This window comes from Tachyglossus aculeatus, chromosome 26 (assembly GCF_015852505.1).
Source record: "Tachyglossus aculeatus isolate mTacAcu1 chromosome 26, mTacAcu1.pri, whole genome shotgun sequence".
In the NCBI taxonomy this organism is placed as follows: Eukaryota; Metazoa; Chordata; class Mammalia; order Monotremata; family Tachyglossidae; genus Tachyglossus; species Tachyglossus aculeatus.
Genome location: NC_052091.1, coordinates 12,114,820 through 12,142,299, shown reverse-complemented (window position 1 = coordinate 12,142,299; position 27,480 = coordinate 12,114,820). Strand labels below are relative to the sequence as shown.

The 27,480-nt window shown below is 47.5% G+C and overlaps 1 protein-coding gene across 2 annotated transcripts in view; it reads left to right on the top strand.

The window, feature by feature from the left end:
* The window catches only part of ACSBG1 (acyl-CoA synthetase bubblegum family member 1), a 68,336-nt gene extending 41,929 nt beyond the window's left edge, over window positions 1–26,407 (top strand). Inside the window, exons 3-14 of one of the 2 annotated variants that reach the window (XM_038767173.1) lie at window positions 1,454–1,671; window positions 3,196–3,284; window positions 5,916–6,036; window positions 7,467–7,547; window positions 8,654–8,803; window positions 10,215–10,391; window positions 11,311–11,492; window positions 13,369–13,599; window positions 18,021–18,238; window positions 20,791–20,930; window positions 22,581–22,827; window positions 25,745–26,407. In XM_038767173.1, coding sequence (XP_038623101.1) covers window positions 1,454–1,671; window positions 3,196–3,284; window positions 5,916–6,036; window positions 7,467–7,547; window positions 8,654–8,803; window positions 10,215–10,391; window positions 11,311–11,492; window positions 13,369–13,599; window positions 18,021–18,238; window positions 20,791–20,930; window positions 22,581–22,827; window positions 25,745–25,830 — 1,940 coding nt within the window. In that variant the 3' untranslated portion in view covers window positions 25,831–26,407. The remainder of the gene's footprint in view (window positions 1–1,453; window positions 1,672–3,195; window positions 3,285–5,915; window positions 6,037–7,466; window positions 7,548–8,653; window positions 8,804–10,214; window positions 10,392–11,310; window positions 11,493–13,368; window positions 13,600–18,020; window positions 18,239–20,790; window positions 20,931–22,580; window positions 22,828–25,744) is intronic. The other variant, XM_038767172.1, reaches the window with a different exon arrangement.
* The last annotated feature ends 1,073 nt before the right edge of the window (window positions 26,408–27,480 follow it).

Sequence of the window (27,480 nt, the reverse complement as noted above, 5' to 3'; positions counted from 1 at the left end):
ATTGGTTGGACACAGTCTCTGTCCCACGTGGGGCTCACAATCTCAATCCCTATTTTACAGATGAGGTAATTGAGGCCCAGATAAGTGAAGTGACTTGCCCAAAGTCACCCAGCCAACAAATGGTGGAGTCAAGATTAGAACCCATGACCTTCTGCCTCTTGGGCCTGTGCTGTATCAGCTACACATGAGTGTCTACTGTGGGCAATGGTCTACAAACCACTTGAGCAAGCACAACAGAAACACAAGAAACACTCCCTCCCAACAAGGGGCTTACATTCTGATGAAGCTTTGTAGGGAATTGTATTGCTTGTGAAGGAAACGAAGTCACTGCCTCTGTATCAAGGAAAAACTACTCCCCAGAGGAGAGTAAATTCTTGTTCTCTGAGTTCTGCTAAGAAATAGAAGAATTTGCAGCAGGTGGGATGTATGTTAGAAGGAAGGACCGGTTTGTAGTGAGGATTGTTCAGTATGGGAACTGTTTCCTGAATGGTCATTTGTCTAATGAGGCTCAGATACAAGAAAAAGTCTTGGAATAGGTGTTCTGGGGGGGAAGACACCCGCAGTCTGTGCTGTCTGCTGTTTCTTTGGTCACCCACAACCCTGAGGCACTAGGCATCTTCTGGCATCTTCTTTAGGTCTGGCTGGTCACCCCTCCACCTCCTAAATGCCTGTGCTTTGGCCACCATGGCCACCTCCACCCCAAAGAAAGCCCACTTGTCTCCAGGCTGGTGGAGGTCACTGGTGTTCTAGGTTGGAATTTTTTGAACTTTCTGCTCCGGTTCACCCCGACCTGGGGCCCAGGCATTTTTACGAGACAGGATCCCCCTCCAGATAGCTAACCCCTTTGAGGTCCTGGCCTCCTCCTCCTGAATCAAGGATCTGACTTTGAGGAATGTTTCTCCCTTGAAACTGGATAACTAGTGGGGTTGGAGAAATTGGTAGCCAGCACAGGTTCCCATCTTGTGGAGGCAGTGAAGGCTACGGCCCTCTCAGCTGTTAAAACTGAACTCCCAGCCTTGCTCAGCCCAGACCTCTGATAAGACCCGAGTGTTTTTTATTAGGGCTGAAGAGATCCAAAATGGCAGCTTTGAAACCTGCCCTTCCGAAGCCCCACCGCACTCCTAAAATCACTGTCCCCTTTTTTCCCTCACACTCAAAATAAAAAATTGGTAAGGAGGACGGAAGACCCATAACCTGATGAGAAGCAGTCCATTTTGCCCTCCATGGTTGAGGCACGGACTCTGATGGAGACAGGGGACTGGGTGCAGTGACCTCTTGAGACTCCTTCTCCTCCAAGATTCCAGGATGTTGAGGGCCAGGCTGAGCTACTGGGTTTGGGGTTGGGGGGGAGGGGGCAGGTGGCGGGGGCAATGAAGAGAGTTTCTTTGAGTAAATGGCAAGGAGAGAGTAGGGATGTTTCCATGGCTAATGGGACCTGACCCTCGACTTTCAGAGTCTTTGTGGACGACTTCTGCAGATGGGCTGGTCAAGCTGCGGATGGACCACACCTGCTCCCACACCCCCATCACCGTCCACCAGATGTTCAAAGAGGCGGTGGAGAAGTACAGCTCTCTGAATGCCCTGGGCAGCAAGCGCAATGGCATGTGGGAAAAAGTCACCTATTCCCAGTACTACCTGCTCTCCCGGAAAGCCGCCAAGAGCTTCTTGCAGGTGAGTGAGAAGGTGAAGCGGTCCCTGGCCTGGAACTCGAAAGCCTCTAAGGAGAGTGGGCCCTCACTGAGCCTGGGTGCGGCGCTCAGTCCCCTCCCTCAAATCGAGACCGAGGTCCCTTCCTGAGGCCCGGGATTAGAGACCTCGGCAGGGAGATGGCCGGCCCAGCACCATTTCTCTTCCTGTGGGTCAGGCCGACTTTCCCAAGGTGCTCCGATTTCCTTCTCTGGGATCTTAGGAAGCGCTGGATCGACCCCAGCTGACTCTTTGTGTGGCCCTCAGGAAAAGAGCTTTGATGGCCCTGGGACCTGATGGGACTCCCATCCCATTAAAGAGGTGTGTTCCTCAAAACAGGCACCGGGGTCCTTAAACCCATATGAGAATCTCAGAGATGTAGGATGGATTAGGTGCCATCCTGGTTAGAGGTAGGGAGATGGACTAGATGATCTCTCAAGGGTAGAGTAGCAGTGTGGCCTAGTGGATAGAGCCCAGGCTAGGGAGTCAGAAGAAACTGGGTTCTAATTCCAGCTCTGCCACTTGTCTGCTGCATGATCTTGGGCGAGCCACTTAACTTCTCTGGGCTTCAGTCACCTCGTGTAGAACTGGGATTAAGATTGTGAGCCCCATATCCAACCTGATTATCTTGTATTTAACCCAGTGCCTAGCACTTAACAAATACCATTTAGGAAAAAAACAAAGGTTCTTCCGATATGAAGAGACTTTGAGTCCATGACTCCTCCAAATTCTGAAATGAGGGATCAGGTCTGGGCTGCATCCTTGGCTCTGAAGCAGAACCGGAGAAGCAGGTGCGGACGGTGAGAATAGCCAAGAAGCACTTGCGGAGGGACGGTTCTAGAGGACGAGCCAGTTTCTTTGTTCTTGCTCCTCTCTCCCCAGTGAGTTAAAGGATCTACCCTTATTAAGCCCTCTTTTTCCCAGCTCGCATTTCTTCTGCGTGATCTATGCACTTCAATCTGGAACTTTTTGACATCCAACCCAGCCCCACAGCACTTGTGCACAAATCTTTAAATTATATATTATCGATTACCTATTTATTCCTATTAATGTCCATCTCCCCCTCTGGACTGTAAGCTCATTATTGGCAGGGGATGTTTCTGCTAATGCTGTTGTTTTGTACTCTCCCAAGTGCTTAGTACAGTGCTCTGCACATAATAAAGACTCAATAAATATCTATCGATTGCTTAATTGGCAGTCTGCAGGATCCCAGAGCTGTGGCATGGCCATCTACTAGTCAGCTGAAAGGATGCAAATTGGATTTGTTTGCTGAAGGAGCCACAGGAAAAAAAAAATCTTGGCTGCAGCTGAAACAGCTGGAGCCCTGTGCACCTAGAGGCTGTTGCTGTTTGGGGGGAGGGAGAGGGCACATGTCAGGTGGCTGCTGGCCTTTGATTAGGCATTTGAAGGGAATGGGTTTCTGGCGGGCATGGGGTGGTAGGTGGCTTGGGCTGGAGGCAGTAGCTTTCCATCCCTGAATGCGTGACCTTTCACCTCTGCCCTCTGGAGCTCGGGCTGGAGCGAATCCACAGCGTCGCCATCCTCGGCTTCAACTCCCCGGAGTGGTTCATCTCAGCAGTGGGCACCGTGTTCGCTGGGTAAGTGTCCCGCTCGTTGGGATGCACTCAAACCTCCCCTTTTAAAGAGTAGAGAGAAAGTAGAGCTGTCTGGTCCTCCTCCCCCCTGCAGAGCTGAGGTTCTGTCTTTAAGGCGTGGTAAGGCAGGTCTGAGGCACACCTTCCCTCCCCACCCCCATTACAATCACAGCACTTACTGAGTGCCTACTTTGTGCAGAGCACTCCGCTAGGGACCTGAGGGCGGGCACGAGAAGTTGAAGTCATTCCATGCCCTCAAAGAGTTCCTAATAATAATAATAATAATAATAGCATTTTCCTAATAATAATAATGGCATTTGTTAAGTGCTTACTACGTGCAAAGCACTGTTCTAAGTGCTGGGCGGGGGATACAAGGTGATCAGGTTGTCCCACGTGAGGTTCACAGTCTTAATCCCCATTTTACAGACGAAGTCACTGAGGCTCCGAGAAGTTAAGTGATTTGCCCATAGTCACACAGCAGACAGGTGGCAGAGCCGGGATTCAAACCCAAGACCTCTGACTCCAAAGCCCATGCTCTTTCCACTGAGCCATGATGCTTCTTCTTCTAATCTACTCTAGCAGATGGCACTCTGCCGAGGTTCCAGCAGGGAAGGATCCTGTTCTGGGAACGGGACTTCCAGTCCAAAGGCAGGGAGCTGGAGACTGGAAAAGCCCTACCCACCGACACCTCCTTCACGTCCTGACTCTGTCTTGGACTTCCCTCCCCCTTAATATCTTCTGACCACCACTCTTCCCTCCCTCAAAGCCTCATTAAAATCAACGACTCCTCCAAGAGACTCCCCTCCCTCAAAGCTTCATTAAAATCGACTCCTCCAAGAGACCTTTCCTGACTAAGCCCTCATTTCCCCTGCACCTTTATTCATCAAACCTTCAGCCCACCATCAGCCCAACAGCACTTAACGTCCATATCTGTAATTTATTTCTATTAATGTCTATCTCCCCCTCTAGACTGTGAGCTCCTTTGTGGGACAGGAACATTTCTTCTACGTCTGTTATATTGCACTTTCCCCAGTGCTTAGTACAGTGCTCTGCACACAATAAGCACTCACTAAATAAAATTGATTCTCTAATGGTTGACAGCCCCTTCCCGTCAGCATCTATGTGGTAACAGGCCACTGAGCCTTGAGCTGGAACCAAGAGCAGGTCAAGGGGTCTGATTGTAATGTATCTACCCCAGCGCTCAGCACAAGGCTTGGTACAGAGTAATAATAATAATGATGATGGCATTTGTTAAGCGCTTACTATGTGCAAAGCACTGTTCTAAGCACTGGGGGGGATAGAAGGTGATCAGGTTGTCCCAGGTGGGGCTCACAGTTTTAATCCCCATTTTACAGATGAGGTAACTGAGGCTCAGAGAAGTTAAGTGACTTGCCCAAGGTCACACAACAGACATGTAGCAGAGCCGGGATTAGAACCCATGACCTCAGACTCCCAAGCCCGTGCTCTTTCCACTGAGCCACGCTGCACTTTTTCAAATACCACGGTTGTTATTATCACTATTAGTGCTAGGGGTTAACATCCTGGGCTTCTTCAACCAGGGCCTGGCCCCTTTCCAAGTGCGTTTGGGTGTCAGATATGAACAACCTGGGGATCATTACATTATTTATAAGACTTGGATGTTAGAACTGGTTTGATGGCTTGGTGGAGGAGCATTACTGCCGAGTCCAGAGGAATCGGCTCTGTAGGGCTTCCTTTATCTCTTTGTTTCCATCAGGAAGGCAGGGAGAGAGGTGGGAAGGGAGCCCAGGGAGACTTCAGGGCCTGGGAGGGGACCGAGAGTAAAGGAAACACAGTAACGGGCCCTAATCCATAGTCTGTGACCTTTCCACAGGCCAAGCCCGAGCCCAGGTCCCGCTTCCAGCCCCAGGGTGTACGGTAACCTGCCACAAGGCCGCCCACAGTCCTTCCCCTTACACTTGCAAAGATTTCCATCTCTTGGCTGCCGCTTGGTTGGATGGAGTGGCTCCATGGGGCTCACTATTTTGGGGATTTCCAAAGGCAGAGAATCCCATCCAGTTAGCTGAGGAGTCTCAGCCAAAAATTTTTGTTCGTTTGTCTTCTTTTATTAGAGTGGAAACTTCTTGTGGGCAGGGAATGTGTCACTTCTTTATCCTGTACTTCCCAAACGCTTAGTATAGTGCATCATACCAAGTGACTGCCCAGTACATACTACCAGTACTGCTCATCAAAGAGATGTTGGGCCCAGTTGGAAGGGGTCCAGACTCTTGGGACTCTTCTGTCAACTCCACCCTGCTCTCATCAAGGAGGCAGGTAGGGCGGACCAAGGGGTAAAGAAAGTAAGAGCTGATTGTAAGACTCATACGTTATATTTAATAAACAGCCTTTTGATGAGAGAGAAGGAAAATACTGGGTGGTTGTCAGCCTCCCAAACCTCCAAACGGGCCTGTGTTCTGGGACTTTGGGAAGGGTGGTTGTTTCTGCCTCCAAGTTTTCAACCAGACTGTGACTCCTTTGCCTTGGGGAGAGTAAGCGGGAGGGTCAGGGGGCGACGCGCGAGGGGGCAATATGCGAGGGGGGGATGCAGGAGGGCCAACTCTGCCTACCAAGACCGGTGTTCCGCATCACAAAATCTGTTTCTTTGTATCGTCGCAGTGGGATTGTCACAGGGATCTACACCACCAGCTCTCCAGAGGCCTGTCAGTACATCGCTCAGGACTGTCGAGCCAATGTCATTCTGGTGGACACGCAGAAGCAGCTGGAGAAGATAATGAAGGTATGAGGTGGGACTGAGGGCAGACCCGTGGCCTGGGATCCCACCTCTGCTTCTGTGGGTCCAGATCTCACATCTCGGGTCCCTGCTCCTGGAGAGGAATTCTGGAGAAGAAAGTCCCACCTAGTGGTGTCACAAGATTCTGGGGGACCAAACACGAAACTTCTCATTTACAACCCTCTGGACCAGAAGAGAAAATTACTTGTATTTCAGAATCCGAACCCCTGTATCAAATGCTTAGTCCTGTGGTTTTAGGATTTTCTTTGTTTGGGCCATGGCCGAGGGGCGGTCTCTCACAGTGATTCAAAGTATTAACATCCAAGTGTTGAGGGAATTGACATTCACGCAGGCTGCAATCTATTCCTTTTCTATCTCAAGTTCCACTCACGAAATTGAGTCTTCGAGCTCTCTCTTCCCTTCGTTCTGAAGCTCAAGCCCGTTTCTGTCTAGTTAGATATGATTCCAAGATAGAAGGGGCAGAACCTGTTTGAAAAGAGAGGAGCAGAGTGGCTTAGGGGAAAGACCAAGGGAATCAGAGGACCTGGGTTCTAATCCTGGCTTTGCCACCTTTCCACTGTTTGATCTTGGGCAAGTCACTTAAGTTCTCTGTACCTCAGTTTCCTCGTCTGTAAAATGGGTATTAAATACCTGTTCTCCCTCCTACTCAAAGGGACTGTGTCCAACCTGATTAATTTGTATCTACCCCATTACTTAGAACAGTCCTTGACACATAGTAAGCACTTAACAAATGTCCTGATTCTAATTATTATCATAGTTTCCTAGAGTGCCGTATGCACTAAAGCGCCTGGGAGTGTATAGTAGAGGAGAAAGACTCCATCTCTGTTCTCAAACAGTTTACATTCTAACTGCAGAGCTTACAGTCTAACGTAGGGTTGAAAGGTCATTTAAAGTATATAACCCAAACTGAAAGGCAATCACAGCCCATCTCGCAATTCCTCTCCCCTCACCCCACAATCGAAGATCAGAAGTAGACATTAAAATCAATGAAGCCAGTCCTCCCTATGCCTACCTCTTAACTTTAGTGTCCATCTCCCCTGTTAGACTGTAAAATTTTTGAGGGCAGGGAGTGTCTGTATTATTCTTATTGTCTTCCCCAAATTGCTGAGTACAGTGCTAGGCACAGAGTTGTTGCTCAATAAATACTATTGATAAATTGCTATAATAATCTCCCAAATGTTCAGCTCTTCCCTTCTTCACTCTGAAGCTCAGGGCCCTCTCTGTCAAGTTAGATATGATTCAGTATGTCAGTAGTATTAACTGACCTAACCCATTTTGACCAAGACTCACTCCAGGGAAGTAGTGATGTTCAAGGGTGAATGACAAACTGTATAATAATGGGTAAAGCATTAATGGAACAAAATACTTTAGTTTTAAAAGTTTATCAGGTGGCATTTTCTTTTTTAACCCCACAGATCTGGAAAAACTTACCACACTTGAAGGCGGTTGTGATGTACAGGGAGTCAATGCCAGAGAAAATTCCAAATGTGTACACGGTATGTGAGTCTGACCCGGAGGTCAACAGCTTTGGCTCCAGGAGACTGGAAATCCTCACTGCTTGGCCACTCGCTGTCAATATTTGGCTGCCCAGAGCAACAACATCTTCAGCCTGTATGAACCGACCTCTCCGATTGCAGAAGGGGAGGGAGCAGGGCTGTTGAGGAGAGCCAGGCAGACTGTCTTTTCCCAGGAGCTTCTCAACTGTTCCTGCAAGGAAATTGATCTGATAATCCCAGATTGGATGGCCCTGCCTCCCCCAGGAGATGCGCAGGAGCCTGGCCGTTGCCTTGCCACAGGCGTGACACACTTGAGTTAAATCACTTGAGTGAGCCGGCCTCGGCGTCCCTTCTGAGCTCTAAGGGAATGTGGACGGGATGAGCTTTGGATTGACTTTTTATCCCTCATCCTGGGGGGAAATTACGAAGGGAGTGTCATGGAGAGCCTTTCCAGTGTTGAGGCGGGTAGGGGAAAGGAGAGAAACCAGCTGCCACTCTTTGGGGACAACAGTGATGTCAATGTGCTTATGAGTCACTCCCAGTGGGAGCCAGATGCAGTCAGGACTGGATCTCCATGGCACTTCTAGTGTTGCTGACCCCTGAGAGATTTAATTAATTAATGAACTAATTAATTGGATGGTTTAGTTTATAGGCTGGCTTTTGCATAGTAGGCTAGTTTGGACTTTTAGATCCCCCTGGTTTCTCAGAGTGAGACCAGGGCACAGAAGAGGCCAATGATCACGGAGGGTTGGGACAGGGGAGGCCCACGTGTGTTGGAAATCGACAAGCTGCACTCGATTCTGCCAGAACACATGTTTTCACTACACATCTTGGCAAGGACATGACTGACAGAGTGTGGGGATATTGTTCTAACAATACATGCCTGTCTGGATTCAGCACAGAGTATTTTTTTTCCCATTCATCTGAATTAAATGAGGACTTATCCAAGGGAAGATGTCAAGTGACCTTTTGTCATAAATCCTGGGCCCGTAACATGACACGTCTGCCTTTCTGGATTTTTTTCCTTCTGGATCAGCCCCACATTTTGCTTGCTTTGCTCTTTCCACTAGTCACCCCTTTCACCTGATTTCTGTTTTCCCCGTTAGATGGACGAATTCATGGAGCTGGGGACCGAGATCCCAGATTCTACCCTGGATGACATCATCGACTCCCAAAAGCCCAATCAGTGCTGTGTGCTCATCTACACATCGGGTACCACTGGCAGTCCCAAAGGCGTGATGCTGAGCCAGGACAATGTAGGTGTCTGGCTGGCTCCTGGGCGCCTCTGGGTTCTAAAGGGATCTCCAAGAAGGAGCATGGATTAGGGACTCTTGGAAGGCTTGGCTCCTCTTCCGGCTCTTCCCCTTCCTCGAGGGTGACTATGAGAGAGGTCCCTCACCTCTCTGGGCCTCCAGTTCCATGTCTGGAAAATAGGGAGTGTTGGGAGGATGATCGAGAGGCCTGAGAAATAAGTTGTGAAGGGCTTAGGAATCCTTAAAAAGATGATGTTCCGTTTAGCACAAGCATCTCACGGTGCTCTGCTGAAGCAGATGGGTAGGGTCTCCCATTGAGAATGTTGGGTGGGCCCCGTACCTCTGCAGATGAATTGATTAAGTTGCTGGGTTGCCCCATGTAACTCAGGCCCTGGAGTCCCTACCAGTCGCATTCCAGCTAGGGCATGGAGGGCAGTGAATGAGTAGGCCAGCAAGGGAAGTCGCAGCACTATCTCCAACTAGACTACTTCTGGACTGTAAGCTTGTTGTGGGCAGGGACTATGCCTGCTTATTGTTGTATTGTGCTTTCCCAAGTGCTTAGTACAGTGCTCTGCACACAGCAAGCACTCAATAAATACGATCGAATGGATGACATGGCAACCATGCCACATTCCAGCAGGCGGTTGCCCTTGGTTGCTTCCATGGTCTTTACTGCCCTAATTGGTGAGCTGTTTTTCAGCATTTCTATCGGGTCCACCCATCCCACAGGATACCGTAGGTGGTTCTTCAGTCAGAAAGCTTCGTCCGTGATGGAATAGCCCCAGTGGACCTTATTCCCCTTATCTGTGGAACAGGAAGTCAACCTCTTTTTTTTTTAATGGTATTTGTTAGGTGCTTACTGTGTGCCAGGCACTGTTTTAAGTCCTGGGGTCGATACAAGCTAGTCAGGTTGGACATGGTCCATAATCCACATCAGGCTCACAGTCTGAATCCTCATTTTGCAGATGAGGTCACTGAGGCACCGAGAAGTGAAGTGATTTGCCCAAGGTGACACAGCCGACATGGGACGGAGTCAGGATTAGAACCCAGGTTCTTCTGATTCCCAGGCAACACTGCTTCTCATGTCGAGGCTACTGATTCCCAGAGCCTTGGTCTTTCCATTGGACCAACTACAGGGCCAGTCTCCCCCAAAGTAGGTGCTCAGCTAATGTTGATGATGATGACGTTGAGGAGATGAGGAGGTGTAGTAGGCTCTGGGGGCCAATCTACCTAGACAACTGCAAAAGATGTTTCTGCTTGGAAAATAAATGTATCTTTATCAAAGCTGAGGCAGGAATATGGGGAGGACTCCAGGACTCCGGTTCCTGGGAAGGGTTTGCGAGACAAGCATCGATCAGCCTTTACAAGGATGGCTCCCAAGGAATGTTGGCCACTCTCCCCTTTCCTCTCCCAGATTACTTGGACCGCAAAATTTGGCAGCCGCGCCGGGGACATCCAGCCCGCCGAGGTTCAGCAGGAGGTCGTGGTCAGTTACCTGCCCCTCAGCCACATAGCAGCCCAGATCTATGACCTGTGGACGGGCATCCAGTGGGGAGCGCAAATCTGCTTTGCCGAGCCTGACGCGCTGAAGGTCTGCCTGGGTGGCGGGCGTGGTGGTGGGGGTGGGATGACTCTGACCTTTCCCTGCTGAGATGTCAGCATCCAGGGTGGAGAGGTCGGGGCAGGGAGATTCCTGGAAAACTAATTTTCTGTCAGCCTAGGACTGTCAGGTCTGATTTGACCCCCGGAGCTTCTTAGCTGTCCTAGGACTAATGAGGAGGGGGCAGAGGGAGGGTTTAGCAGAGCAAAATTGATGCCTTTGCTTCACCTGGCTGTGCCTACCGATTGGGTGTGTAAAATCTGGTGATGAGGGGGTGCTGATCTGAGGGGGATGGCAAAAAACACTGCTCCTTCCCTTCCTCCTCCTGGATCAGAAGGGTCCCCTGTCCTGGAGTTAGCAAAAATGCAGCCACGGAAGTAAAAGGCAGAAGGGAGATGGGTGGAGCCTTGGCTTTAGTATTGGATTTGGCATGGAAATATCTAGCAGGGGGAGACCAGCAGAGAGGGGACAGTTCAGGAAGAGAAAGGAGTGAATGGAAAGGAAAAGGAGGTCTTGGGAGGCACCTCCACTCTGAGGATGTAACTCACATATACATATGTATGCATGCACTCACACCCCTGCCCCAGAGTTTACAAGCGAAAGGAAGGTCGGGAGCTGAGGTGGGTGTCTTGGGGTTCCTTCACAAGGAAAATCAAGGGCACAGTTGGCACATCTAGGAGAAGAAGCTTGAACTGTGTGTCTAGATTCATTGAGATCGAGGGCAACCCCCGTCTGCCCAAGATGGTCAGCCACTTCCTGAGGGAACTGGGAGGGGAGCTTGGAGGGTGAAGTGAGTTGGTGTTCTCAATCAGCCTTGCCAGTGTCATGGTGGCAACCCAGTCGACTGCTGTCAGTCATTGACAGACAGTCTGCACTTTCATCTCCTCCCTTCCTTTTTCCCGTGGCTCAGGGAAGCCTGGTGAATACACTGAGAGAAATTGAGCCCACCTCACACATGGGAGTGCCCAGGGTGTGGGAGAAAATCATGGAACGGATCAAAGAGGTGTCTTCCCAGTCTGGATTCATCAAGAGGAAAATGATGCTGTGGGCCATGTCCGTGACCTTAGAAAGAAACCTCAGCTGCTCCAGCAAGTAAGGTCACATGGCGTCTCCCGCTTCTACCATCAGAATAAACAGTGGAGGGGGAAGTGTTTGTGCACTAGCATTCCTGGGTTCTATTCCCATTTTTCAGTATAACCTCATCAGTGTAATCCCTAGACTGTAAGCTAGTTATGGGCAGGGAACGTGTCTACCAACTCTGTCACGCTTCCAAGCACATAGTACAGTATGCACACAGCACTCAATAAATACCACTTATTGATTATAACCTTGGAGATGTTGCTTAACCTCTTTGGGCTTGCTGGGACAGTGGGCTTACACTTGAGCCAAAAGTCCCCGAGGGTCTTCTGAACCTTCTAAATTAGATTCTCACAGAGGGAAGAGTCAGGCTTGTGTTAGTATTCCATTGGTCCTATGCCTCTAGACTGCAAGCTTGTTGTGAGCAGGGAATATATCTGTTTTATTGTACCCTCCCAAGTGCTTAGTAGACCGCTCTGCACACAGTAAGCACTCAATAAATACTGTTGACTGACTGATGGACTGCAACAGACCTGGCAGGATTGAAGTAAAAGAATCAGTGACTGCAAATAACAATCATATTTATCAAATTCTTCCTAGATGTCAAGCCCTGTGTTTAGTGTTTGGGCAGATAAGAGCTAATCAGATCAGTCTCTGTCCCACATCGGGCTCACTGTGTAAAGGCTAGAGAGAGCAGATGCCTTATCCCCATTTTGCAGCTGAGGAAACTGAAGTCCAGAGAGGTTGTGACTTGCCCAAGGTCACACAGCAGGGCAGGGCAGAGTTGGGATTAAAATTTGGGCTTCCTGACTCAAATCAGAAGGACCTGGGTTCTAATCCTGTCTCTACCACTGGTCTGCTGTGTGACCTTGGGCCAGTCATTTCACTTTTATGTACCTGTTACCTCATCTATAAAATGGGGATTAAGACTGTGAGCCCTATATGGGAAATGGACTCTGTCCAACCTGATTAGCTTGGATCTACCCCAGTGCTTAGTACAGTGCCTGGCACATAGTAAACACTCAACAAGTACCATAAAATAAAGGGTCCCTTGCTCTTTCTACTAGGCCACATTGTCTTTGTGTAAAGTGCTAAGTCACAGAGAGCTCCCACATTAACTTTGCTAGCTTTACCAGGGCAGTGCAGAGATGGGCAAGAAACTATTCATTTCCCTATTTATTAATAGTATTACTTCATTCATTCTTTCATTCATTCAGTTGTATTTATTGAGCACTTACTGTGTACAATCTATTGTACTAAGTGCTTGGGAGGACACAATATAACAATAAACGGACACAGTTCCTGCCCAAAATAAGCTTAAAGTCTAGATGGGGAGACAGAAATTAATATAGAGAAATAATATGAAGAAATAACTACATTGCCCAGTGCCTGATTCCTTTTAGGCCTCTCCTTATAGTGTTTCAGTCCACTAATCCTGAGGATCCACTTTGCTTAGTGCAAGCAGATTGGGCGATTAAGAATATCGGATCTGATAATGATGATGATGATGGCATTTATTAAGCGCTTACTATGTGCGAAGCACTGTTCTAAGCACTGGGGGAGGTTACAAGGTGATCATGTTGTCCCAGGGGGGGCTCACAGTCTTAATCCCCATTTTACAGATGAGGGAACTGAGGCACAGAGAAGTGAAGTGACTTGCCCAAAGTCACACAGCTGACAAGTGGCAGAGCCGGGATTTGAACCCCTGACCTCTGACTCCAAAGCCCTGCTCTTTCCACTGAGCCACGCTGCTTCCCCTGATAGGGAAAACTCTCGCTAATATCCCTGTGATCCCTTCGTGTGTGCATGCATGTACCTGGTACAACGTCCTATCCACAGTCAGGTCTCAGTAAAAAAAGCACCGATGGATTACTTTCTCCTTACTTCCCAGTGACCTGAAGCCTTTCATGATGAGATTAGCGGATTATTTGGTCCTGGCCAAGATCCGCAATGCCTTGGGTTTTGCCAATTGCCAGAAGAACTTCTACGGGGCGGCCCCGATGACCACGGAGACACTGCACTTCTTTCTCGGCCTGAACATCCGCCTGTATGCCGGCTACGGGCTCAGCGAATCCTCCGGCCCCCACTTCATGTCCAGCCCCTACAACTACAAGATGTACAGGTAACCCGCCCCAGGAGACCCCCTTTGCCTGCTCACCCGACCCGCTGGGTACCAGGAATCCAGGAGAAAATGGAACGCTGGCCTTGAATCTGTGCCCAGGCTGTAATGAATGGATGAATGCCCCTCCCTCCCCAACTTAATTTCTCCCACTCTTTCCCCTTCATCACATCCCCTTGCCCATCTCTTCCACCTTCCCCATGCCCAGCCTGGTCACATCTTTAGGCCAAGCTTGGAAAGTGGTGTTGGGGGGCCCAACCATATCCTCCCCACCATTCTTGGGGTTTGGTTTCTACTCCACCGTTGGTTTGGGGACGAAGTTGGTTAATAATAATAATAATAATAATGGTATTTGTTAAGCTCTTACTATGTGCCAAGCACTGTTCTGAGCGCTGGGGTAGATGTAATCAGGTTGTCCCATGTGGGGCTCAAAGTCTTAATCCCCATTTTACAGATGAGGTAACTGAGGCACAGAGAAATGAAGTGACTTGGCCAAAGTCACACAGCTGACAAGTGGGGGAGCCGGGATTAGAACCCACAACCTCTGACTCCCAAGCCCAGGCTCTTTCCACTGAGCCTCGCAAAGCCCTGGAACCCGCCATTTGTCTCGCTCTCATTCAAAGCAGCATGGCATTGTGGATAGAACACCGGCCTGGGAGTCAGAAGGTCATGGGTTCTAATCCTAACTTTGCCACTTGTCTGCTGTGTGACCTTGGGCAAGTCACTTCACTTCTCTGGGCCTCAGTTACCTCATCTGTAAAATGGGGATTGAGACTGTGAGCCCCATGTGGGACAGGGACTGTGTCCAACCTGATTTGCTCATATCCACCACGGCGCTTCGTACAGTGCCTGGCACATTGCAAGCACTTAATAAATATAATTATTATTATTAAAGTGGCTTGACATCTGGACCCCTTTCAAGAGCTTTGGGAAGCTGTATGGGCTCACGCATTCTGGGGGAGCTTGGAGTTAAGGTGGTGCTTGATCTGTAGTAGTAGTAATAGTTATAGTATTAGGTGCTTACTGTGTGCAGAGCACTTTACTGTGACAGCTTTTCATCTTTGGGGGACCTGACGGGGGCCCAGACCGTCTTCAGTGGGGTAGCAGGTCCATCTTTTGGAGAAGGGGGTGTCGTTAAATCTTTCCTCCTCCGTCGTGGTCAATACTCCACTGAGGCGTGACTCATGAGAGATCTGCCATTGCTGCCACTTCCTTTCACATACCCGCCCTCCTTCCTCCCCACCCCATGGCAGGCTAAAGGCAGCTCAGAGCCCAAGTCTCTGGCATGGTCTAGTTCCCCACTCCCATCATTGCCCTGGGTGTTGGGCAGCTCTCTGCGTGGGGCAGAAGTCTGGACCCCTGCCACAATGTAAGGAAAGGGATCAGGGGGCAGCTGGGGGCTTGGGCGGGTGATCTATCCTGCCCACCCGGCCTGCCTGCACCGTGGCCGCTGTACCGAATCCTGCTCGCTGGGATGTGTGGAGCTGCCCTAAGTCCTTCCCTGCAGGGCGGTGGGGAGCTTGACTGAGAACCAGGGCTTCATGTTCTCGGGTTTCACTTCTGAAATCCCAGAAGAGGCTGGGCCTCCGGGAACCAAATGAGCTTTCTGCCCAGGAGTTGAGGAAGGACACTGAAAGGAGGGTGCAGATGTGAATACCTGAGCTGGGCGCGGGAAGCCAGGCTGGAGCAGGGATGCCAACAGTTCTAGGAAGGTGGCCCGGGGCCAGCTCGGTGTTTCTGGCTCCTGAGACTCAGGGCCTGAGGCCAAGATGGGAGCAGGCAAGCAAGCCCGTGCAACAGGAGCAGCTCCCATGTCAGGGGTCGGGGGAGACGGGGGAATGTTTCCCCTCCAAATTTTCCCAGGGGAGGGAAGAGGAAACAAGATCAAAGTGGGGGCAGGGGGTGCACTGGGCCTCAGTGGCAGCCAAGGCCCTTAGGATGAGGCTGGTCTGAAGGGCCAGGGGTCTCGGCTGATGTCTGACCCTTTGGAGAGAGGAGAGCGTTGGGCTGGCAGCTTCTCCCAGATGTCCTGGAGAAGTCCTAGAAAAGGGTATGTGGACCCACAGGTCCCTCGTGGGATGGCTCTCAGCAAATGCAAATTCCTGTCTATCCTGGGATGGGTGTGGTGGCCCTGGCCTTACCACAGAGCTGGAGGCAGCAAACAACCTAAGAATGGCCAATATCCCCTCCTGTTCCTTCCACCCTTTTCTCCGTTTTCCCTCCAGACCCTCCCACCCCAACTCTCTCCCTTCCCAGAGTGGTAGCAGATCACAACCACCCACATAAACAAACAAGCCAAAGACAGCAGCCTCCTTCTGGCCTGATTCCCTGTGGGGATGGAAGTCTTTAAAGAGGAACTTGGATCTCAGAGGGGAGAGACAGAGACACACACACTCACACTTTTCATTCAGTGTAGAAGGGGGAGACAGACAACAAAACAAAACACGTGGACAGGTGTCAAGTCATCAGAATAAATAGAATTAAATCTAAATGCACATCATTAACAAAATAAATAGAATAGTAAATATGTACAAGTAAAATAGAGTAATAAATCTGTACAAACATATATACAGGTGCTGTGGGGAGGGGAAGGAGGTAGGGCGGGGCGGATGGGGAGGAGGAGAGGAAAAAAGGGGGCTCAGTCTTTGAAGACTTGAACTTACGTTGCTACTCCTAAGAGCCACTGGAAAACATCTTGGTCATTAACCCAATCTCTTCTCTTCTCCAGTCTCTTTCCACTGGAGAAGCAGAGTGGCTCAGTGGAAAGAGCCCGGGCTTTGGAGTCAGTCAATTGGCTCCTCCAATTGTCAGCTGTGTGACTTTGGGCAAGTCACTTAACTTCTCTGTGCCATAGTTACATCATCTGTAAAATGGGGATTGACTGTTAGCCCACCGTGGGGCAACCTGATCACCTTGTAGCCTCCCCAGCACATAGAACAGTGCTTTGCACATAGCAAGCGCTTAACAAATGCCATTATTATTATTATTATTCATTCAGTTGTATTTATTGAGCAGTTGCTGTGTGCAGAGCACTGTACTAAGCGCTTGGAAAGTACAATTCATCAACACATAGAGACAGTCCCTACCCAACAATGGGCTCACAGTCTAGAAGGAGGAGACAGACAGCAAAACAAAACACGGAGACAGGTGTCAATACCATCAAAATACCATCACTGCCACCCCTGCCCCTGACACACACACCAACCACCCCTGCCCAGAGATGAGGAAAAGGCCAGAAAAGGAGATATTGTAAGACTAAAAGAGCGAAATTCCCAAACAGATAAGACAGAGAGAAGCAACATGGCCTAGTGGAAAGAGCCCAGACCTGGGAATCAGAAGACCTGAGTTCTAATTCTGGCTTTGCCCCATATGGGACATGGAGTGTGTCCAACCTGATTAGCTTGTATCTACCCCAGAGCTCAGCACAGTGTCTGGCACATAGCAAGCACTTAAGGAATGCCACCAACAAAAAAACTTAGTGTGATAAACATGGAGATAGATACAAGGTTTTGATGGGATTGGACACAGTCCCTTTCCCACATGGAGCAGCATGGCTTAGTGGAAAGAGGACAGGTCCAGGAGTCAGAGGACCTGGGTTTAAATCCTGGCCTTGCCACACTGGGCAAGTTGCTTAATTTCTCTTTGCCTCAGTTCCCTCATCTCTAAAATGGGAATTAACTCCTACTCCCTCCTATTTATAACTGTGAGCTCCATGTGGGGCAGGGACTGTATCTAACCTAATTAACTTGTATCCCACCCCATAGGTGGTAAGCTCATTGCGGGCAGGGAATGTGTCTGTTGTTATATCGTACTCTCCCACACCCTTAGTACAGTGTTCAACACACATTAACACACATTCAGCGCTTAGAACAGTGCTTTGCACATAGTGAGCGCTTAATAAATGCCATTATTATTATTATTATTAAGTGCCCAATAAATACGACTGACTGACTGAATGAATGAATATCGTCCCCAGTGCTAAGAAAAGTGCTTGGCATGTAGTAAGTGCTTAACAAGTACCATTATTATTATTAGCTCACTATCTATCTTATCCCCGTGTTACAGATGAGGAAAGTGAGGCCCAGAGAGGCCAAGTAATTTGTCTCTACTCGCATGAAACAATAAATACGATTGAATGATTGAATGAATGAGAGGCTGGTGGCATAACCAGGACTAGGACCAGGCCTCCCAGGCTCTGGCTCCTTCCATTAACCACACTGCCACCTCTGCCCCACTCTGTCCTGCCTTGCCTTGCCACTGGACAAGGTATTCAAGTGGGAACCTTTCAGAAGAATTGGTTTTCCCACTTGGTTCGGACATTGGCCTCTGCTAGCCAGGAATGGTTGCAGGTTGATGTGGATGGGAGGGATTTTTCCTTGGCTTATCGAGCCTGGTACTCCCCGGTGTGCCTTTTAATCCTTCAGCTCCGGGAAGGTGGTCCCCGGCTGCAAAGTCAAGCTGGTGAACCAAGACGCCGATGGCATCGGTGAGATCTGCTTGTGGGGTAGGACCATCTTCATGGGTTATTTAAACATGGAGGAGAAGACGAAAGAAGCGGTGGATGAGGATGGCTGGCTCCACACCGGAGACCTGGGCAAGTTGGACAAGGATGGTTTCCTCTACATCACTGGAAGGCTCAAAGGTAAAACACACCTTGCACCACCACCCAAGGACACTGAGCCCATTTGGTGTATTTGCGATTTGTTTTCAACTTTCTTCCCCTGACACCTCTGTCTCCATTCTGTTCGAGAAGCAGTGTGGCCTAGTGATAAGAGCCAGAGCCTGGAAGCTCTGCCACGTATCTGCTGTTTGATCTGGGGCAAGTCACTTCACTTCTCTGGGCCTTGGGTTCCTCAACTGTAAAATGGGGGTTTAATCTCCTGTGCCTGCTTACTTAGGCTGTGAGCCCCATGTGGGATGGGGGCTATCTTCAACCTGATTAACTTTATCTACCCCATCTTTTAGAACACTGCTTGACAAATAGTAAGGGCTTAACAAAAATAATAATAGTAATGATAATAATAATAATAACCTTCTCCCTACTTAAACTCTGCCCCCAAGGGACAGGGACAGTGTCTAATTCCCACCTGCTTATTTTTTTATGGTATTTGTTAAGAACTTACTTTGTTCCCAGACACTGTGCTAAGTTCAGAGGTACGTTCAAGATAATCAATCAATCAGTCGTATTTATTGAGCGCTTACTGTGTGCAGAGCACTGTACTAAGCGCTTGGGGAGTACAAGTTGGCAACATGTAGAGACAGTCCCTACCCAACAGTGGGCTCACAGTCTAGAACGGGGAGACAGAGAACAAAACCAAACATATTAACAAAATAAAATAAATAGAATAGATATGTACAAGTAAAATAAATAGAGTAATAAATATGTACAAACATATATACACATATACAGGTGCTGTGGGGAAGGGAAGGAGGTAAGACGGGGGGGATGGAGAGGGTCTTTGTCCCACATGGGGCTCACAGTCTTAATCACAGATGAGGTAAGGCACAGAGAAGTTGTGACTTGCAAAAGGTCATACAGAAGACAGGGAGGAAGCGCTCAATAAATACGATTTAATGAATGAATGAATGACGGGCGGGCCTGGAGGGGAATTGAGACGGGGCCTGAAAAATCTGCTATTAGCCTGTCTTGCCGTCTGGTGGTAATGAGGAGGATTGCCTCGTCCTACTCTCTCCCAGGAAAAGACCAGAGGACTAAGAAAGAGACGTTGTGCTTGGACCCAATAATCATAATAATAGTAGTAATTTTTAAGTGTTTACTATGTGCCAGGGGCTGTTCTAAATGCCGGGGTAGAAACAAGATAATCGGATTGGCTAATAGTCCCTGTCCCACGTAGGGCTCAGAGTCTGAATCATCATTTTATAGATGAATCACCATTTTATTCAATAAATACGATTGATGAGGAGGAGGAAACAGAGGCACAGAGAAACTAAGCGACTTGCCCAAGGTCACACAGCAGAGGCATAAGATAATATAAATACAGATATGTACATAAGTGTTGTGAGGCTGGGCGGGGGGGATTAATAAAAGGAAAACGTCCGAGTGATGCAGAAGGGAGTGGGAGGAGAGGAGAGGAGGGCCCAGTCAGGGGAAAGCCTCTTGGAAGAGATATGCCTTCATTAAAGCTTTAAAAGGGGGGAGAGTAATTGTCTGTCACATATGAGGAGGGAGGATGTTCCAGGCCAGAGTCAGGATGTGGGCAAGAGGTCAGCGGTGAAATAGATGAGATCGAGGTTCAGTGAGAAGGTTAGCATTAGAGGAGCGAAGTTTGTGGACTGGGTTGTAGTAGGAGAGTGGTGAGGTAGGAAGGGGCAAGGTGATTAAGTGCTTTAAAGCTAATGGTGAAGAGGTTTTGTTTGATGCAAAGGTGGATGGGCAACAACTGGAGGTTCTTGAGGAGAGGGGAAATGTAGCCTGAACATCTTTGTAGAAAAATGATCCGGGCAGTAGAGTGAAGTATAGACTGGAGTGGGGAGAGACAGGAAGTTGGGAGATCTGCAAGGAGGCGGGATAAGGTAAATGATTAGATTAACGTGGTAGCAGTTAGGTTGCAGAGGAAAGAGCAGATTTTAGCGATGTTGTGAAGGTCAAATCAACAGGATTTAATGATGGATTGAATATGTGGGTTGAATGAGAGAGACAGGAGTCAAGCATAGTGCCAAAGTTAAGGGCTTATTCATTGTCAGTCATGTTTATGGAGCACTCACTGTGGAAAAAGCACTGTTCTAAGCACTTGGGAGAGTACAATACAACAATAAACAGATTCATTCCCTGCCCACAAGGAGCTTACAGTCTGGGGGTGAGGGGGACAGGAAACTTGTGAGACAGAAGGAATTGGTGGTGCCATCTACAGTGATGGGAAAATGAGGAGGACAGGGTTTGGATGGGAAGATAAGAATTCTGTTTTAGATGTGTTAAGTTTGAGGTGATGGGAAGATCCTCAAGTAGAGATGTCTTGAAGGCAGGAGGAAATATGAGACAGTAGAGAGGGAGAGAGATCAGGGCTGGAGATGGAGATTTGGGGATCATCTGCACAGAGGTGGTAGTTGAAGCCATGGGAGCGAATGAGTTCTCCAAGGGAGTGGGTGTAGATGGAGAATAGAAGGGGACCCAGGACTGAACTGTCGTGCTGCTAGTTTCTCAACTTCAGTCACCGAGTGTGTTTTTGTACTTAGAGTTAATCATTACGGCTGGAGGTGAGAATGTGCCTCCAGTACCCATTGAGGAAGCAGTGAAGATCGAGCTGCCAATTATTAGCAATGCCATGCTGATTGGAGACCAGAAGAAATTCTTATCTATGTTGCTGACTTTAAAGGTACACAGGGTTACTTCCTCCTTATGTTGTGCAACCCAGAATGTTATCAAGTCGTTCATGCCCTAGTGGAAAGAGTCAGAGGATCTGGGTTCTAATCCTGCCTCCATCACTTACCTACTGTGTGACCTTGGGTAAGTCACTTAACTTACTGGACCTCAGTTTCCATATTTGTAAAATGGGGATTGAATAGCTGTTCTCTCTTTTACGTAGACTGTGAGCCCCATGTGAGACAAGGGCTCTGCTCAACCTGATTATCTTGTATGTACCACAGTGCATAGTACAGTGCTTGGCATGTGGTAAGCGCTTAGCAAATACCACCATTATTGTTGTGATTATTGGTAATAAGAATTGAAAAGCCTCTTATGCCAGTATGCATCAAGTCCGTACTTCTTTTTTTTAATGGTATTTGTTAAGCGCTTACTATGTGCCAGGCACCGTACTGAGTGCTGGGACAGATACAAGATAATTAGGTTGGACACAGCCCCTGTCTCACATGGGGCTCACAGTCTTAATCCCCATTTTCCAGATGAGGCAACTGAGGCACAGAGAAGTTAAGTGACTTTCCCAAGGTTTCACAGCAGACAAGTGGCAGAGTGGTTATTAGAACCCAGGTCCTCCAACTCCCAGGCCTGGGCTCCTTCCACTAGGCCACAATGCTTCTCTTCTTCTGTATTTGGAGGTCTATTTCCCACGGCCTCAGAAGAACTAATATTATTGTGAATTTTCCCAAGTAATTGTTGGTCTTTATGAATAAGCTTCTTCTGTGATGAAAATGTTTCCTTGCTCTAGAATGGAAAAACTCTGATCTTTCCTAAGAGAATAGGGCTGTTTTGAGTCTGGGTTCAAGCCTCACATGAGACACTGATTTGCCATAGTACCCTGAGCAAGACATGTAACTTATCGGGATCTGTGGCTCAGAGGACCAGAGTTCTCGTCCCAGCTCTGGCACCGGCCTGCTGGGTGACTTTGGCAAGTCACTTGACTTCTCTGAACCTCAATGTATTCCTATGTAAAGTGAGGCATAATAAATAACGGAATATTGTGAGGTCAAAATGAGATGATGTGAAGGTGTTTAGGGTAAATGAAAGCATTCAACCATCATCGCCAACATCAGTTGTATTTAATGAGCATTTATACGTTCAGAGCACTGCACTAAGTGCTTGGGAGAGTACAGTATAACAGAGTTGGCAGACACATTCCCTGCCCATAACTAGCTTAAATTTTAGCCTCAGTTTCATCTTTAATACAATGGTGAGATGAACCTGGCCTTTTCCATCACTGCAAGGCTGAGAAAATTTAAATTGGATAAGTTGCATGAAAAGTTTTGGATTCCATAGAAATAACACTGGATTTGCAAGATGTTCTATTAGTGCTATGGGGGATAAAATGCAGATTTTAAACCTGCAGTAGTCTTCATCCATCCATTTTCTAAAATTAAATGTATAAAGTTCATAGGTGTGTAAAGAGTAGCAAACGTTTGAACAGATTACAAGCCCCTCTAGGTTGAAAGCTTTTTGTGGGCAGGGAATGTGTTTATTGTTATTTTGTACTCTTCCAAGTGCTTAGTACAATGCTCGATAAATGTGATTGAATGAATAATATTTTTGAATTGTCTCCTGGCACTGATCTCCTGATCTCTTGATGTTTAAGTGTACTCTGGATCCAGATACCTCGGATCCCACGGACATCCTGACGGAGCAGGCTGTCGAGTTCTGCCAGAAAATTGGCAGTAGAGCCACCAGAGTGTCTGAAATCGTAGGAGGGAAAGACGGGGCCGTTTACCAAGCTATTCAAGAGGGCATCGAGAGAGTCAACATGAACGCAGCTGCCCACGCTTATTATATCCAAAAATGGACAATTCTGGAAAGGGATTTCTCCATTTCTGGTGGAGAATTTGGTAGGTTTTCTCTCTTTCTCTCACATCATTTAACCTTACAGCATAAATCGAGCACAATTTTGCAGCAAGTCAACAATTTATTCCTGGTGACTGGCATGCTATTTGGTTTGCTTTACTCCTGTAAGTCAGTTATCAACAAGTGAAACCCTAGATTTAGACATCACTAAATGGAAAATTGGTGGGCGAGGGGGTAAAGGGGTGTTCTGTCCAGACCAGCCTCTTCTGTCCTGATTGAACAAGACTCGGTCTGGATCAGTTCACTCCATCACTTGGAAAACATTCTTCAGTTGGATGGGGCAGTGGCAGACAGGGTTTCTGATTTGGTCTCCTCCTCAGAGAAGTCTGTCTGATCAAGGGCAAGGCCCATCTCCAAGCAGAGATGATTGTCTCCACTCAGACAGAAGCCCCTTCTGGAGACTGTAACGCCTGCATAGCTCCTTTGAATTTCCTGCGGTTCCCATTCTCAAAGGATGGGAAGACAGGCCTGACGATCAGTCTTGCACCAGGCTGGTGTCTGATTTGCCTTGTCAGTTGTTGGTTTGGTTGAAGCTTAAACTGTTTTCCCAGCCTACTCGCTTGTTGCAATATGGCTTAATGGATAGTGGGCTTGGGAGTCAGAGGACCTGGGTTCTAATCCTGGATCCATCATATGTCTGCTGGGCAAATCACATGACTACTCTGGACCTCAGTTACCTCATCTGTAAAATGGGGACTACGAGTGTCAGCCCCATTTGGGGCAGGGACTGTGTCCAACCTGATTAAATTGTATCTACCCCAGTGCTTAGAACAGTGCTTGGTGCAAAATAAGAGCTTAACCAGTACCATTATTATTATTATTTTATTATTTTTGCACTCCATGCTCCAACATGAACTGGGTGGTTGGTGTAAGAGAGTGAATTTGGTACTGCACAAACCACTAGCACTAGAATCAACTGCTTCACACAGGTTCGCCGTCCTGAAGTCCTCGTAACAAGACTGAGGCTCATCAGTTGTTTTAAAACAGGCAACCCTATCACATTTGACGATTGTTTGATCATCAACAGTGTTAGAGAAGCCTACTTTTGACTTGGGATTTAATATTGTACCCTCTTCTAACCTCCCTTGGTTGTTTTCTTTGGAAATAGTTGCCATGGCCTTGCCAGTCATGGTAAAAGTTCCCAGCACCCTTTGCTAAGTGTACTGTTCTCTGAAAATAGTGAAATGTGTGTTTTAAGAACAATAATAATAGTAACTGTGGTTTTTGTTAAGCGCTTACAGTGCCAGGCACTGTACTAAGCTCTGGGGTGGATACAAGTAAGTCAGGTTGGACCCAGTCCCTGATCACAGTCTTGATCCCCGTTTTACAGATGAGGTAATTGAGGTGCACAGAGAAGTGACTTGCCCAAGTTCACACAGCAGACAACTGTCAGAGCTGGGATTAGAACTCATGACCTTCTGATTCCCAGGCCCAGCCTCTATTCTCTATTACTCTATTTATTACTCTATTATTCTATTCTCTATTACTCTATTTATTTATCTTGTACATATCTATTCTATTTATTTTATTTTGTTAGTATGTTTGGTTTTGTTCTCTGTCTCCCCCTTCTAGACTGTGAGCCCGCTGTTGGGTAGGGACTGTCTCTATGTGTTGCCGACTTGTACTTCCCAAGCGCTTAGTACAGTGCTCTGCACATAGTAAGTGCTCAATAAATACGATTGATTGATTGATTGATATTCACTAGGCCATGCTGCTTCCCATGCCATGCTGCTTAAAAGATGCTTGGGAGATTTTATTTCTAATCTCTCCTGTTTCCTTCGGTGCATCTCCTTAGAAGTTATTTTACTGGACAACTTTAAAGTACGCATCCAATTAGACTAGCATGTCAAGGGCAAACCTTGTGCACTCAGTTCCTCTGTAACTCATGTTTTCATTACACAGTTTGAAGAGAACCCAGTGGAAGCGTCAGGGACTGTTCTTCCCACAGCACGAGTCTGTTCTGGTGTTTTTGTGATTGTAGGAGCAAAGGGTTGAGCTTATGCATGTAGCATCTGGCAAGTCGTGATGCTGCTACAATTCCCAGCTCCTGCCTCGGCTGCAATTTTACAAACTTTACTACAATGAAATGATGAGTGGCAAAGGGGTAAAATGTTCTACTTGGGGTAGACAGAACAATAGTATCGATTTAGAAAAACTTTGTTGAGCCTTTGTCAAGTACAGAGCGCTGTACTAAGTGCTCTGGACAGTACGATAAAAGGAGTTTACAGTCTAGTGGAGGAACAGACCCAAAAGTAATTACTGGTAGGTGGAAGAATGGAGAGATGAATAGGTGGATGAATTCATGATTATAATGTTTTGGGTTCTCAATTTTCACCAGCAAAGGGAAGAGTCTTTACCTAGACGGGCTCAGATGAGGATGCAGTGGAATTCCAAGAGGTAGATTTTTATTAAAGTGTCAGAGCTTAGAAGACCCCAAAACTTTAATTCTTTCCACCCTCAGTGGTGACATTTCAACTTTCACCCTGAACAGATGGTGACCTTGGCTCCTTTTTTTTCTTTATGGTATTTAAGTGCTTACTTTGTGCCAGGCACAAAGTGCTGTGGCAGATACAAGCTTATCAGGTTGGACACAGTTCCTGTCCCACATGGAGTTCACAGCCTTAATCCCTACTTTATGTTGAAGTAACTGAGGCCCGGAGAAGGAAAGTGATTTGCCCAAGTTCACACAACGGACAATTGGCAGAACCAGGTGCTTCTGACTCCCAAGCCCTAGCTCTATCCATTAGGCCGCACTGCTTCTCCTTTTGGAGAAATACCTGACAGAGTTGCCCCTGCGAACGCATTCCCCAACTGGAGATGCCCAGATTATCCCACAGACACACCTGCAGCCTGCTACTCTGTAGTCAGCTTTCATTAGCCTGTTTTTGGTTTCTTTTTTAGGCCCCACGATGAAACTGAAGCGACTTGCCGTTCTCGACAAGTACAAAGATGAAATCGATTCATTTTACAGAGAACCAAAAAATTAAGTCTTGCCTGATCGTCATCAGACATTTCAGACTCTGGGGAGTTGAGAACAGATCCCGTGGAATATGGGCAACGAGAGAAGAAATTCCCAGCAAGCTCGTGAGGTTGGCAGGGGCTCTCGGGTTACCCACGGTACGCTGGTTGGGACACCATCTGCATCTGAAAATCTAAAGAGAGGCTTCATCTGTAGATAGTCTTAATTCTCTTTGACTAAATATTGAAGTTGGTTACAGGAGGCCATTTTGCACAATCCCTTTGATCACAATGATGATGATGGAGTTTCTTGGTCTTAATTCTCGTTGGAGGTAATGAAGTGCACGCCCACCTAACATGAAAGGCAGGCTGTCTGTTTAGCGTGGCAAGGGCTTGTACTAAACGATGTTGTAGGAAGATTGGTCTTCTGTTAAATTAACACCCGCTTTTTTGTTTTTGGTTTGCAATGGCCCACTGTAGCTCATACTATGATTACTAGTTAGTGCTCCTGTAAAGGTGATTAGATGTGATTAAATATTTAATAATGGTCCTGTGTTAATGTTCACAAATAAATATGTAATTTGAACACTAAAGAAATTTTTTGGTGGAACAGTAAGCAAGTAACTAGATTCTCTCCAGTTCATTCAGTTGTATTTATTGAGCGCTTGTGTGCAAAGCACTGTACTAAGCACTTGGAAGACTACAACAGATACTTTCCCCGCCCACATGGTGGTATAGTTAACTTCCTTCCTTTAACCCAATCCTCTGTAGTTGGAAAAGGAATAGTCTTGTTGGATTGTCCGTTTTCATTATGTAGACAGTGAGGAATCGGAGATTGTATTATTTTTTGGTATTCGTTAATGGTATTCGTTAAGTGCTTATTGTGTGCCAAGCACTGTACTAAGCACTGGGGCAGATATGAGGTAATCAGGTTGGACACGGTCCCTGTCCCACATGGGTTTCTGAGTCTTAATCCCCATTTTACAGATGAGGTAACTGAGGCATAGGGAAGTTTAGTGATAGTTTAGTGATTTGCTTAAGGTCACACAGCAGAGGAGTGGTGGAGCCAGGATTCGAAACCAGGTAGGTCCCCTGACTCCTAGGCCTGGGCTTTCCCCTAGACCACGCTGCTTCCCACTTGTACTTGTAGCTTTATAATCGGAGCTGGAAGGAACCTCTCCCTCAAGAGATTATCCGATGCATTATCCTGCTTCCAGGTAGGTGAAGAGCTAAGATTTGTGACTAACACTGTTGATCTGGAAGGGTCTGTATTATCTCCTTGCTGATAGTGAAGGGTCTGTAACGGAACTGAAATTTATTATCATCAAATGCCGTGGAGTCGTTTCCAATTCATGGAGGCTTTATGGAAGTATTTTCTCCACAACGTCCTGTTACCTGTTCTCCCTTCTACTTAAATGGTGAGCCTAATGTGGGACCTGATTTATCTTTTATCTAGCCCAGTGCTTAGTACAGTAAGTCCTTAGCCCAAAGTGAGCACTTAACAAAACCACAGTCGTTGTTATTAATTTTTAACGATATTCACTAGAGTGAAGCACACAGTGGCAGGGCTCTTCAATCCTTAAGGTACACTTCAGCCTGAGGGCCCTGCTGCTAGGACTTCAAACTTGTGCTTGGTGTGGGAAGAGGCGTACGTTCTAATAGTGGAACACTGTCATCAG